At 37.4% G+C, this 15155-nt stretch overlaps 1 protein-coding gene across 1 annotated transcript in view; it reads right to left on the bottom strand.

Annotated features, from left to right (window-relative positions):
* Nucleotides 1–15155, bottom strand: part of LOC126471122 (CLIP-associating protein 2-like) — a 231815-nt gene that overhangs the window by 55781 nt on the left and 160879 nt on the right. The window contains exon 17 of the mRNA XM_050099204.1: nt 13042–13246. Within this exon, the coding sequence (XP_049955161.1) occupies nt 13042–13246 (205 nt within the window). The remainder of the gene's footprint in view (nt 1–13041; nt 13247–15155) is intronic.

Consider the following 15155-nt stretch of genomic DNA (forward strand, 5'->3'; position numbering starts at 1 on the left):
GACACATAGAATATTCATTTTTTGTTATAAGGGTACCATTCCCCCCCCCCCCCCCCCCACCCCGCACCAGAAATGTATTAAATAGCAGTAAATGATTTTCTGTGTATTGCTATGCCACATAATTAAAAATTTAGAAACCAACTGCATACAATCATAGTATATTGCATAAACAGGTAGTGTTTTCTACGTTGCTTTTCAGATTTTTTATCCAGTACTTGTCACACACTGCAGCGCTATTCACCAGATTTATTTCATTTGTCATATGCACAATGTGTTTCGGTAAACAAGTCCCATTGTAAAGTGGGTTATATTACATTTTAGGTATGAAACTTGATGCATTGTATGTGAGTTGCTATGTTGCAGCGGTGACTTAAACTGTAACATAAACACATGAAAACTGTTATGTATTTGTCTTTTATATGCAAGCAAGTGGTAAAGTGATTGCAGTTACAAAATTCTGAATGTTCTCTTATGAAGAAAATCATCTGCTACTCATCACTTACAAGTTCACTTCAAAGTTTCGTCAATATAATTACTTTCACACTTGGCACCAGGTAATATACAGGGTGTACATAAAGTCCGGGAACGCTTTCAATTATTTACTGCATAAGAACCAAACATTGTACAGATGTCATACACGTCATTTTGAAGAGAAACTTTTATTTTTCTTTTCCTTCACGTATACCGCCACAGCGTAGTTTGGTAATTTGCTGATAGTCAGTGCTAGTCACGAACATGGTGAGTTCAGGTGCAGAGCGAACTTTCTGTGTACGCCTCCCTGATCACCAGATCTCACTTCGTGCGGCTTTTTTTTCTGTGGGTCACATTAAAGATCTGGTGTATGTACCGCCTCTACCACATGATGTAGCACAGCTCCGGGAGAGAATATGGGAAGTGACTGCCATGGTCGACAATGTCATGCTGAGATGGATATGGCAAGAATTCAATTACCAAATTGACGTCTGCCGGGTCACTCATGGTTCGCATATCGAATGTTTCTAAAAAAAACTTTCAGAGTTTCAGTTCAAAATGCAATATGTATGGCATCTGTACAATGTTTAGTACTTGTGCAATAAATAATTGAAAGTGTTCCCAGACTTTATGGACACCCTGTACAATGGTAAAATGTGTGTGTGTGTGTGTGTGTGTGTGTGTGTGTGTGTGTGTGTGTGTGTGTGTGAGACAGGGGGGGGGGGGGGGGGGGGACCATCCTACTATGGCTAAGAGCAAAGTGGACAACCCAGTGGCATGACATGCAGCTGAACAAAACATGTTTGATTTCAATGGCTGCTTCAAAACCGGGACCAAGTGGATTGTCTCCTCCACCACAAGCTTTTCTATCCCTCCCCCTTCCCTGCCCCACTCCAAATTATTGCTTTCATTCACTGTGACACGTGCATTCTGTCTGCAGCAGCTGGAGATAGAGGTTATGTGTGCATGAGGTGTGTCTGCTTGTTTGAATGTGTGTGTGTGTATTTATGTTTTCTTTTCTTAAGAAGGCTTTGAGCCGAAGCTGAATGTGTAAAAGTCTTTTTGTTGTGCCTATCAGTACATCATCTGTATGGCCAGCAGCAATCTATCATTTTCATAATACTGTCGATATTCCAACCTGGACTCTCCATTAAGGAAATTTAATTCATCTATGAAAGAAATGGTTTATAAAACACTTGCAAGGACAATTCCTGAGCATTGCTCATCAACCTAGGGTCCTTACCAGGTTGGATTAGAAGAAGAGAGAGTGAAGAGCCAATGAAGTGTGCCACGTTACATCACAAGATCACTTAGGAATCAGAGGATCATTACAGAGATGCTCAACAAGCTCCAGTGGCAGACAGTACAAGAGAGGCAATAACAAGAGAGGTTTACAAATGAAATTAAAGGTCGTACATTTCAAGAAGGGTACGGCAACATATCACTTCCTCTAACAGACGTCTCCTGAAATATTAGTGTTGAGAAAACTGCAGAAGCAGAGCTCATACTGAGATTTATTATCAGTTGTTCTTCACATCATGACTCACAAATGGAACAAGGACGGGAGAAAAATGATAGTGGAACCAGAAATACCCTCTGCCACATATAATAAGGCAGCTTGTGGAGTAGAGATGCCGAGGGAGATCTATTGGTGTGTTCGTCATTCACAAATTACTAAATAGTACAATGCCTTGAATATTAAAAAATCAGCATATTAGCCTTCAATACTACTCATGTTACTAATGATACATACTTATTATACTAACTGATAACATTTTAATACTTGTTTACAGTTCTTCACAACATTTGACAACCATAACCCTACTGGAGTCACCGTTTAACATTCCAAATTCTGAAGGATTAAACACACATTAGAATTATTCTGTATCCAAATGTATCAATTGAGAAATCAAACATTGAATGTTAATCATTTGCCCTGTCAAAAATCAAGAATTCCTCACATTCAAAACAAAACCACCATCATGATTCACAGAATTTGCATGAAAACATAAGTCTACTTACAGAAATTCTTATGTTACAAAAATTACCTCTATTTACCTCTAACACATCATCCTGACCTTTTAAACTAACGTAGGTGGGAGACTTGATTAACTCCACAAGACTGCACGTCCACTTCTTACAAACAAGTATAGGATAATTTGTTGCACAAGGTGCCATGGCCAGTAAACCAGGTTTACGAAAGAACAGCAGTGTTGAGGAAATGGTGGAGCAATGCTTCAGTGATGTCAAAGTGTCTAGCCTTGCAATTCTTGGCATGTGCTGCACCACACACAGCTTTATGTGAGATAAGAAACAAACTAAGCTACACTTAACTTGTTGATTCAGAAGTTTGTTAGTCAAATGGCAACAACAGTGTGTATTATGCTGGGTAGTAAACTAGTTCGATATATAGCTAGAAAGAGCAGACCAATCCAACAGGTCAGAAATGTAGATTATGAGAAATTTTGTTTTCTAAGAATAGATTCAGTTAAGCAAATTGGAAAATAATGTTATACAGTCATGGACAAAAGGGGGCAATGATTTAGCAAAGACATTTACGCAATCAGTAACAGATGTCACACATATGGAGAACAGAAATGAAAAGAAAATTTCAATTAGAACTACTAACAAGAAACCAAGAATTTTAAGCAAATAATGAAAGGAGCATGATAAAACATACCGAATTAAACAAGAGGTAAAATATTTATATTCAAGAGTATGTGAGGTCACACAAGGTATAATTTGTGTTGAACAATTGCAAACAATATAGGAATTTAGAAAACAAAGTAGGAATTATTATTTGGTAGACACATTTCATAAGTTAAAGATGACAGATCATAAGTAAGTAACAGCGAAGATGAAAAGTATTCACAGACTTTTAAAATTTTTGTATAGAGAGAGATCACACATGGTCTTCAGAGCCTGATCACACAGTGCACGTTTTTAATTTTTATTATGTTTTTAGATTAATCAGAAACAAACAGTTGATAATGAAAATGTACATAAAGACATTTAAACTATGATGAAAGCAAAGGTGTCTGGTGATTACGGTGCTTTAAAAGAAATTATTAAAGCTGGATAAAAACTAATATAAAACAAAAATTGCAGAGTGTTTGCAAAAGAAGACAATTCCTCCTAGCTGGAACAATGCTGCAACTGTTCCGCATTCACAAGCAAGACAAAAGAAAAAGATAACTGTAGACCTATCAGCCCATTTCTTTAATGTACAAGGTATTCATCAAAATTATCACCAATCACATAGGATAGAGGAAAAAATGATAGATTTTAACCAAGCGAAGGAGCAAAATGGCTGGATATGGCGATGTAGATCATTTGTGAGTCGTAAACAAAATTACAGCGCAGGCAATAATTTTGAACTGCACAAATTTGTTTTAGATTCATGTATTATTAAAGTACCACTGCATACACTTCACAGATTTTGATGAAGTTTTAGACTCAGTTTCAGTCAAATCTGCACAAACAGCCTTTGAAAATCAGTGAACTGAATTATGGAAAGGGTTGTTGCTATTCACCATATAGCAGAGATAATGTGTCAAAAAAAAAACAAAAGAAAAAAAGCCCACAACACACGCAAATCTCATACACAACCACCACAGTCTTTGTCTGCTGATGCCAGGCTCGGTGAAAGGTGAAAATCAACTGAAATTGGCTCAAAGACATAATGAGATTAAAGAAAAAATAAACAAAGAGACTGTAGTGTGGCTTGCGGGTCTGTGGGTGGATAAGTGTAAAGGAGGGAGACGGAAGATGCGAATAGATTAGGTGAAGTTGGTACTGGAACAGAGAGGAGAAGGCGTTAGGGGTGGGGAGGGGTTGGTAGGATAAGATACAAGTTCACGTGGCACAGGACGGTACAGGAAATAACACTCAAAAATGTGCAAAAGTGATGCAGAAAGAGAGATCAATTTGAAGGTATAGGATTAATATCAGTGGGAGTAATGTGGGACATGAGATGCTGCACCAACAATTGACGCAGTCTTGTAGCTGTCTGTTGTGCGCGGTGGAGACAGTTGACACAGTAGAGAGTCAGTGTGGTTGGTAAGGTGACAAGAGAAACACAGGAAAAGAAGAGAAAGGAGGACTGGCCTCAGCAGCCAGTGACTGTGGTCGTGTGTGTGTGTGTGTGTGTGTGTGTGTGTTTGTACGTGTGGGCGCGCGAGCGCGTGTAGGTTTTTACATAACTGAGGAGGCCCAGTACCTGATAACCTCAGACAGATGAATACAGTGCAAGAGATGCAAGACAACACATATCCAAACACCACCCAAACTACTTCTGTAAATATTTGTGCTCAACAAAAGTAAAAATTTCTCGAAATGCATTGAGCTAAGCATGAAAAAAATACATAACTGGAGCAGCGATTCATTATTTAAATAATAAATAACTGCTGCAGGCTTTCCAAAAATATTGATTATGACGTATGAAATTGAATCAAATGTTTCTCCTTCCCAGACAGTTATTGGTTCAGGTTACATCAGCATTTTTATCGGACAGTAAATTTTTATTAGATAATAAAAAGTCCCTGAGAAGCATTTTGATGACTATTATATAGATATATATAAAGCGTGAAGATTCAAGAGGGGGTATCCTATATGTAACTTTTACAGCTTAAAAATTATTTCCCACATTTTACACTTTCCCGTATTTTACATAATTTTTTTGAAGTCCCTTGAAAAGTGGGATTTCATTCTACTTCATACCAGGCCATTCTCTTCCTTGTCCCAGCCCCTTCTCTTCAAGAATATTAATTATGAAGATTTTGTGTCTGATGGCATACCCAATAAATTTTCTTTTTCTTTTCTACATTTTCTTTAGTAATCTTCCCTCTTCATTTGCTTCCTTTAAGACTTCCTGGTTGGTTTTCCTTTCTGTCCAATTGTTGTAGCCTTTTCTGCCATATCCACATTTCAGCAGTTTCCTTTCCAGTTTATCCAGAGTCCAACTTTCACTTCCATAAAGCCGAGTACTCCCTAAAATAATTTTGCAATGGATTTTCTGCCATTTACATTCATATTTTTTCTGGTTCAAATGTTTTTCTTAGTCATAAATGGCTGTTTTGCCAATGCAATCCTCCTCTTCATTGCCATTAATCATCTATTATCCTCTGCAATCATACTATGAAGACGACAAAATTGTTTCACCTAATCAATTTTGACGTCACCAATATTTACATCGGTTCTAGTTCCTAATGTACTTTTTCTGCACTAGCATTACTTTTGTTTTAAATTGGTTCACTTTTAATTTCCACAGTTTAAGTGTGCCTGAGTGGACTTGTAGCATTCTATTCAAAATTTTTTCAGAGTCTGCAGCTGTCATGATGTATTCAACAAATCTGATCCAATGTATCCTTTCACCTTTGTCTTCTCCTTCTTGATATGAATAACTTTTTCAACAAACATAATAAATAAATATGGGGATAGGGGACATACTCATCTAATTCCTTTTCTAATCCTGAACTCTTCCTCTACCTTCCTGATGTTTACTTTTTGTGCTTTGGTTCTGATGCAGTTGATTATTCTTCTAGCATTCCAGTCAAGTTCTATTTTTGTCATAACTGTAAAGAGTGGCTTCTAGTTCACATTGTCAAAAGCATTTTCTAAGTAAATAAACGTAAGGTAGTCTGGCCAGAATTGCCAAATGTGTGCATGAGGTGTACCTGGCTTATGTGTGAATGTGTGTGTTTTCCTCCTTTTCTAAAGAAGGCTTTGGCCAACCGCTAAGTGTGTAACAGTCTTTTTGTTGTGCCTGTTTGCAATTCAACATGTCACCTTCACAGTGAGTAGCAATCTATACTTTTCATAACACCATTGACATTCCAACCGGGACTTACCATTGTAAGGAATGTTGTTCTATTCATGCCCATCCTTCTCTCCAATACAATGCACATGGCCAAAATTGCTTCCCTTGTTCCTCTGCCTTCTCTAAATCCAAATTAGCCTTCTCCAAATACTGATCTCCTTTCCCTTTTATCGTGCTCTATCTACATTAATGAGTAATTTGGATGCACGATATAACACACATATTGTTCTATAATTGTTATATGCCAATGCTAAAACTCCATTAAACTTTACCAAGATAATCAGAAATTCAAAATGAAAGGGAAGTTGGAAAAGCAGATTCCATGACACTAACATTATTCTCAGTAGCCCCATGCAAAAACAAAGATGTGAATACATGTTAATGGAATGTTATCTGGAAAACCTCCATTTAACTGATAACAACATACTGATTGATTTTTTAAAAATCTGCTTTAGTTGCACTGCTATAGCTGAACTTTTATTTTGTCAAATGAACATGTTTCAGTACCATCACTGGGCCATTCCCTAGTGCACAGTCATCAAAGTCACTTACCCCTATCAAAAATATGTCTGGAATTTGTAATTTACTGTTTACCTCTAGTGTGGATAAACTTCCACAGCAAGTAGGAAAATGTAATATAGTAATTTTGAAAGTAGGACTTAAAATCATCTATAACACTATTTCACAAGGGTTCTATTTTTGATATTAAAGTGTGTGCTTCTAAACCAGTTTACCATGAGAAATTCAAATATGTAAACAAAATATTGTTGTCAGGTATACTTTTGCATCCAGTAGTGATGGAACGTGACAATTTCTTGTTCAACAGCAGGTGGGAAGAATAAGAAGTCAATGGGTTATCCCCCGCCACACCTATGCAATTAAGACCACCTGCAATACCTCATTAACTTGAACGATGACAGACAGTTGCTGCCTCGGCAGTAAACTTTCACGCTTCCCAGAGGCAGTTGCATTGAGTTTACAACAGTGGTGTGAGCCGTAATTTGTGTCAGTCTTAATGAGTGAGTGTTTTGGGTGCCAAGTAACCATCTCTGTCATATTTCTGAGTGAAGTTGAACCTCCTGTGTTTAAATTGATGTAGCCTGGTGCTGAAGGTAGACTGACTGACTAACTGTTTTTACATATCAGCATTTCTCTAGTTCTCTAGTATTAATGTATTACAGGCGTACTGCTGAAGAGGTATTTTTAAATTTTCAGAAATGCGGATGTCGATATAAGCCAGATAACTTCTGCTATATCTGAGGGAAGTTCACCTTTGTCAGAAGTAGGAAAAAATTTCAACAGTCATAAAGAAAGCATATAAACATTACTTTAATAGCGGTAGGAGACCAAGATAAAGAATGGGCACCACATTTCTGTTGTGCTACATGTTATTGCAAACTAATTCAGTGGTGGAAAGGTAAAGAGAATTTGGCATTTTTCGCTGTGCCCATGGTGTGGAGAGAGCCAAGGACAGCGTTACTGATTGTTATTTCTGTCCAACAAAAATTCAGGGTTTTACAAACTAAAAATTGAAGGGGCACATTGTTTACCCAGATCTGCCTTCAGCAAGAATGCCAGTGTAGCACACTGACAGCCTTCCAGTACCTTCAAGAGCTTCAGGTCAAATTCGGAGTGACAGTGAAGTTAGTAGTACTGAAGAAATCGCAGATGATCCTTTATATCACTGCACAAGTGAGTCATCACCACATTTTTTAACATAAGCAGATTTAAATGATTTAGTACGTGATCTAGGACTAAGTAAACAAAAGGCACAGCTGCTTGGTTCAAGATTAAAAGAGTACAATCTACTCCACCAAAGTACTAAAATCAGTGTGTTCAGGCACAGAGAACATGCCTTTATTTCCTATTTTGCAACAAACGGAGCACTGACATTTTGCAATGACATTGCTCGCCTAACGAAAGTGCTGAATTTCACCTATATTTCACAAGAGTGGAGACTTTTCACAGATGTGTTGAAACAAGTTTCGAGGGTGTTTTGTTCCATTACGGAAATAAAATACCTTCTACACAAGTAGCTTACGCCAGCTTGACCAAAGAGAATTACGAATTCGTACAAAGGATGCTAAATTCATTACAATGCAATGAATACAAATGGCAAATTATGCAGATTTCAAAGTAATTGCTATGGTACTGGGACTGCAACAATGCTACACAAAGTATGCCTGTTTTCTTTGCGAATGGGATAGTCAAGGCAGAAATTCTCACTATGTGAAAAAGAAATGACCTAGGCGAAGATGGAAAGTGAGCGAAAACAATGTACAACATTAAAGTCTGGTAGCTCCTGAAGATATACTATTTCCACTGTTTCACATCAAACTTGGCCTAATGAAACAACTCGTAAAGGCCACGAATCCAACAGGTAGTGGGTTTGAATATCTAGCTACCAGCATTTTTCAGCTGCAAAGGTGTATTTGCGGCCCCACAAATCAAGGAGCTGCAGAAAGATGCAAATTTTGAAGCACATTTAACTGACAGAGAATAGACAGCATGGGACTGTTTCGAGATGGTGTCAGAAAAATTCCTTAGAAGAAGAGCTACTAACTACAAAGCAATAGTAAACGACATGATCAAAACATATTAAGATCTGTGGTGCAATATGTCTATGAAGGTAGATATCACGGTCTCTCATCTAAACTGCTTCACAGAGAGTTGTTATCCAGAATGAGATTTTCACTCTGCAGCGGAGTGCGCGCTGATATGAAAAGACAAAGGTCCCGAGTTCGAGTCTCGATCCGGCACACTGTTTTAACCTGCCAGGAACTTTCATATCAGCACACACACCACTGCAGAGTGAAAATCTCATTTTGGAAACATCCCCCAGGCTGTGGCTAAGCCATGTATCTGCAATATCCTTTTTTTCCAGGAGAGCTAGTTCTGCAAGGTTCGCAGGAGAGCTTCCGTGACGTTTGGAAGGTAGGAGACGAGATATTGGCAGAAGGAAAGGTGTGAGGACGGGGCGTGAGTCATGCTTGGCTAACTCAGATGGTAGAGCACTTGCCCGCAAAAGGCAAGGCTCCTGAGTTCGAGTCTCGGTCCGGCACACAGTTTTAATCTGCCAAGAAGTTTCGTATCAGCGGACACTCCACTGCAGAGTGAAAATCTCATTCTGGAAACATCCCCCAGGCTGTAGCTAAGCCATGTCACCGCAGTATCCTTTCTTTCAGGAGTGCTAATTCTGTAAGGTTCGTAGGAGAGCTTCTGTAAAGTTTGGAAGGTAGGAGACGAGGTACTGGCAGAAGTAAAGCTGTGAAGACGGGGCGCGAGTCGTGCTTGGGTAGCTCAGATGGTAGAGCACTTTCCCACGAAAAGCAAAGGCCCCGAGTTCGAGTCTCGGTCCGGCACACTATTTAATCTGCCAGGAAGTTTCAGTTGTAGTGATGTATCAGATGAACATGCCAAAAGATTCCATGAAGACTTTTCTACTATAGAAAGGTGTTATGAAGGGAAGTGGGTACCATCTATGATAGGAGATTATTGCTAGCATATCATTCGAGAGAAGAAAGATTCACAATACAAGAGAAAAAATTGATGTGCATTACAATACAATGGATTTTTTTTTTGTCAATTTTCTGTAATTTCTCATGTCAAATAAAAGCTACAAAGCTTATACACAAAGATTACAGTGTTATATGTTAGATCTCACCCTCCGTTAATGTGATGAGCTTATATCATCATAAAACGTGAATTTGTTTATCGAATTTCTCCTCATGTTTGCTGCGCTATATCAGAAACAGAAAAGAGAAATGAAATTGTGAAACTATACCTGACAGAAAAACCTAAAAAAAAAAGTTTTGAATTCAACACTCAAAGTACAACTAGGATTACAATGTATTTTTTCAGAAATAGAAAAAAAGTATTTTTTGTAGAACAGTGTAATGAGACTAAAATAATGTAAAAAGAACACACCAAAAAAGGAACTGTACAAATGAAGTTGAAAAATAATTGGTAAGTTTTTAAATTGAGGGCAGTTCAAGACAAGGACTGCATGAGCAGAAAACATCTGAGCAGAAGAGCAAAGACAATCTGTAGTGTTTTGTCTAACTATAACTTTCAAAGCAAAACATATGGTGTCCAAGGAAACAAAAATTAACTATTTGTCTGTATTAGTAGCTTCAACTTATAACAGCAAAACATGGATTTTTTTTTAAATTGACTAAACAACCCTAAAACTGAAGGGTGGACAGCAAGCAATTGGGAGGTGCTTATTTAATAATAACAAGCAAAGGTCTGTGCTCCCACCCACACAGGCCAATTGGGACTGACTGACTGACTGCCATACCATCCTCTGCCAATGGCATCATTCAGATGCGTGAGGGAGGTGCATAGTATCAGCACTGCTCTCTGGCAGTTGTTAGTGTTCTTAAGTTGTGTGTTCACTGTCAAGTTAACTTAAATGCTAGTCTCTTGCAGAAGCTACTTTTGTCAACTTGCAGAGCTTCCACAAGTTAGTGGAAACACTTTATAGCAGATACTTGTCGAACTTGCCGGCTGCTGGAAGTTTTTCTCAAACTTGCAGAAGTTTTGTGTGTTGAATCCAGGTACAAAAATCATGGTGTCCAAAACGAGAATGGTGCAACCCCTAAACATAAATAACTGGCCACAGTCAGCCAAGAAAATGTGAAATGAATATACAGATTAATTTGTTTCACCAAAAGGGGAAGTAGAATGACAGTAGTGTCATCTTTAAATTCTACAGTAAACAAAAATGTTTGTAATAAATACTGCTTGCAAAAATCGAAGAGCAATTAATAGTGATCTCTTGGTTTTATAACCAGCAGTATTTTTGTATCTTGTTTTAGAATTTATTATTTTTGTAATAAAAGTAATAAATATTGTTTATTAAATTTGAAGATTAATTAAAGGTGATCTCTTGGTGATACAAGTTGTAGCATTCTTGTGTCCTGTTTTCGAATATGTTATTGTACAATAGACGAGATATTTTTTAAACTTGCATACAAAATTCTCAAATAGTTTTTAATCTGAGTGAAGTTCTTTGATTCTTTTTTATTCAATAGTGTTTCTTGATAATTTAAATATGTACACCTCTGTATCCAAACTGTTTTCCCTTTTCTCTGCTTTTTGTTTTTCTTGATAATTTTTCTGCAATAGCAATAATAATAATAATAATAATAATAATAATAATAATGCAACAATGATGGTGGCTGGGCTGATTTTTAAACATGACACTGTAAATTCCCACTTGGCTATCTCATGATGAAACTCATGTGGAAACACTTCTGCAAGTACTTGCAGGAAGTTCCTGAAATAAACTTGCCCAAGTGACTTGCGAAAGCAAACTTGTGCACGTTTTTGTTGTAATGTAAACACCTCAGCAAGTATTTGTATAAGTTACTTGCTAATAGACAACCGCCTTTAACCTTGGAGCCACTGCTTCTCACTCAAGTAGCTCCTCAACTGGCATCATGAGGCCGAGTGCATTATGTTCTAGTTCCACAAATAAGGAAAAATCCCTGCGGTACTGGGAATTGACCACAGGTACTTCATATAGCAGCTGGAAGTGCTTATCATTGAGCTATGGAGGCAGACAGGAATTATTAAAAGGGAGACAGGAAAACTAACAAATGTATGAGGATATACACTGGAGTTCAATATGTAATTATGGTGATAATGTGGGAATGATATGGAAGTGGGTGAGACACTTAGTCAGGTGACTGAATAGTGGATGATACAAGAAACTTCTTTGTAGCATTCAAAGAGAGATGAGGACGAGGAGATTAGTGTTTTAACATGCCATCAACAATCAGTTCACTAGAGATGGGGCAAAGCTCCAATTAGGAAAAGATGAGTAAGCAAATCGGCCGTGCCCTTTGTCAGAGGAACCGGCATTTGCCTGAAGCGATTTAGTGAAATCACAGAAAACGTAATTCAGGATGGCCAGACATTGGCATGACCCTCTAAGAGAGAACAGAGCAAGATGATCACTGGAAGACAACATTAGAAACGTGTATGTATCGCTGAAAAACAATTTTCTTGGAAAAGGCTAGAACAGGCTTCCATACAAAAGTATAAGGTATTGCAACAAATGTATTCAGTGATCTGACATTACGAAACTGACACAACAATAACAATCACAGGCAAGAGAATAAAAGAAATGAACCTGCTGTACAGATTTAAATGAACTCAGAGATTTTTTCTTTTCTTTTCTTTTCATTTTAATTTTAATTTTTCATTTGTCTCATGCAGTCAGCAGTATTTTCTTTCTCTGAAGACAATTAAGTTTCCCCCCACAACTGTCTCAAGCACAAAAAACTGTGCCTTACTGTTGAAAATTAAGCAGACAGAGCATGACCGATTCACTGGCAGGAACATAAAATTTTCAGATTTAGGATATAGCTCAAATTAGATTGCTGAATTAAAACAGAGGTAGGCTGAGCTTCACATGAACCAATTTAGAGAAATCACAGAAAACTAAAATCTAGATGGCTGGACAAAGACAGTACAGTGTATTAACCATTGCATTATCTGACTTGGTTTTTACAATATGGAGCTTTTTTTTCTATTCATATTGCTTGAAAGCCTGTCTCTATTAAGTGATGAGCAGCCGAGGTCACACAAATGCACAAAATATGTTGCTAACACAAATCAAGAGTTACTAAAAATCTATTTTGAGTAACGGCAAGTATGCTAATTATATAACTGCTTAACTTATAAACACATTGATAAGTACAGAAAAACAATATACATTTTTTATAACAGAAATTCAATGATACCTCAATTTTGAGCCAAATGAGCGATCAAGTAGATTTAAAGAGTAACGACTTGGCGAAGTCTCTCTGCTAGCTTCACGACTAGGTCCTGTCGAGAGAGGGATGCCGGATGGTCTACGTTGTCTGCCATCATGTCCTGTTTCTCTGTTTGTAGTTGAAAAGGTAGCATAACTTAGTCTGGAAGACGGAGACCCTGAGCGGCTTGTAGCTATGAACAAAATAACAACAATAATAAAGAAAAAGATCATCTTTCAATAATGTTACAAGTAATTTACAGAATAAAAGACAAACTATATCAGTATATGGGAAAAATATAAGCATCATCACAGAACTAAATAAAATGTGAAAGGTACATATGCACCAGAGTTTTATTTAACAAAACATCATTTTCACTTAAACAAATCATCCATTTGGCACTCAAAACTGTGGTTTTTAATTATTTAAATGAAAAGCGTCATAAATTTCTAAAACCTTGCAATGTCTTGCATTCTAACAGCTTGATATCTCAATCACTAAACATCTAGGTTTTTTATGATTGTTACTGTAGAGTCTCATAAGAAAGTAACAGCTTGATATCTCAATCACTAAACATCTAGGTTTTTTATGATTGTTACTGTAGAGTCTCATAAGAAAGAAGTCTACATGCAAGTGCACCAGACACTGCAACTCTTGATGCCTTGTAGTGTCCAACATACCATTCTGTATGTTTACTTGTAAAATGTTATCCTCAACATCAACTAAATGACAATGTTTTCTATGGAAAATAAACTGTATTTATCGATCAATGAATGTTGATGAAAGTCTATTTCATTTGGTTTAGGAAATATTAGATCAAATATATGTTTTCATGTTTGTAAAAATGATTTCACAATTATTCCCTAAATGAAAACTCACTCTGAAGGTGCTTTCTTGTATCTAACATGGCACGAAAATCGGTAATGTTATTGAGTAGACCATTTATCTTGGAAAACTGCACAACCACCTCATAACTTCATATACTGTTGCCTGCTTGTCATCCAATCAGAGATAGGTCTTGTAAAGTGTGGGCTACAGTGATGACTACATAACAAGAACAATTTTACATTATACTTTATCAGCTAGAGAAATGTACTTGTGCCTGAACTAAAGTCTCAATGAATGTAAAACTTGCAAGAATAATTCACAGGCACACACTCAGCTGCCCCATCATCAAATATGCTGATGAAATGACTGCTGACAGACTAACAATAGCTTTTATATCCATGGCCCCTTCCACTTGTTTCCCATGGTTTTTAGCATGCTGGTTACTGCACCATCCAAGGTTTACAGCCACGAAAATTATCAATACATAATGTATTTCATTGAAACCCTGGCTGCATCATAAGTCATTTTGTTGTTGTTGAACGATAGCTCTTTACAGCAAAGTGCGAGTTCCTAGACCTTGTTACAGTTGAAACCACAGTCACAATTAATTAATTTTTAGATTTTTGGGTTGAAAATGTCAAAAAGTTGACTTACTTTTCCTATTTTCATTCACTGATGTCTTACAGCAACAAACTTTGGCATGACTCATCATTGATGAAATAAGTATTTGCTGCTCAGAAGTGTGTAATAAGGGTCACACGTAACTGTCGTGTCTTTATAGTCTGTAGAAAATGCTTAATTCGGTGTTTCTGCAGGACTCACTTGATTTTTTTCCAGATAATACACTATCATGTGGAAGACACACATTAGCTGTGGTCTTCTCAGGTTCTTCTACGAGGGCCGTTCAGAAAGTAACCTCCGGTTGATTTAAAAAAATACACCAAGTTAAATAAAAATATTTTAATATATACATCTTACAACTACATCTTTGCACTATTTTTCTACATAGTCTCCATAGCGATTGAGGCACTTATCGTATCTCTTCTCAAGCTTTGAAATTCCTTCTGCATAAAAATCACCCGCTTGTGCCTGGAGCCAGCCTGTGACCGCATCTTTGAGCTCTTCGTCGTCATCAAACTGCTGTGACCCAAGCCATTTCTTCAAATGCATGAAGAGGTGATAATCACTTGGCGCCAGGTCTGGGCTGTAAGGTGGATGGTTGATAACGTCCCACTTGAAGGACTCAAGAAGGGCCGTTGTTCTGCGAGCAGAGT

Source organism: Schistocerca serialis, chromosome 3, assembly GCF_023864345.2.
Source record: "Schistocerca serialis cubense isolate TAMUIC-IGC-003099 chromosome 3, iqSchSeri2.2, whole genome shotgun sequence".
Taxonomy (NCBI): domain Eukaryota; kingdom Metazoa; phylum Arthropoda; class Insecta; order Orthoptera; family Acrididae; genus Schistocerca; species Schistocerca serialis.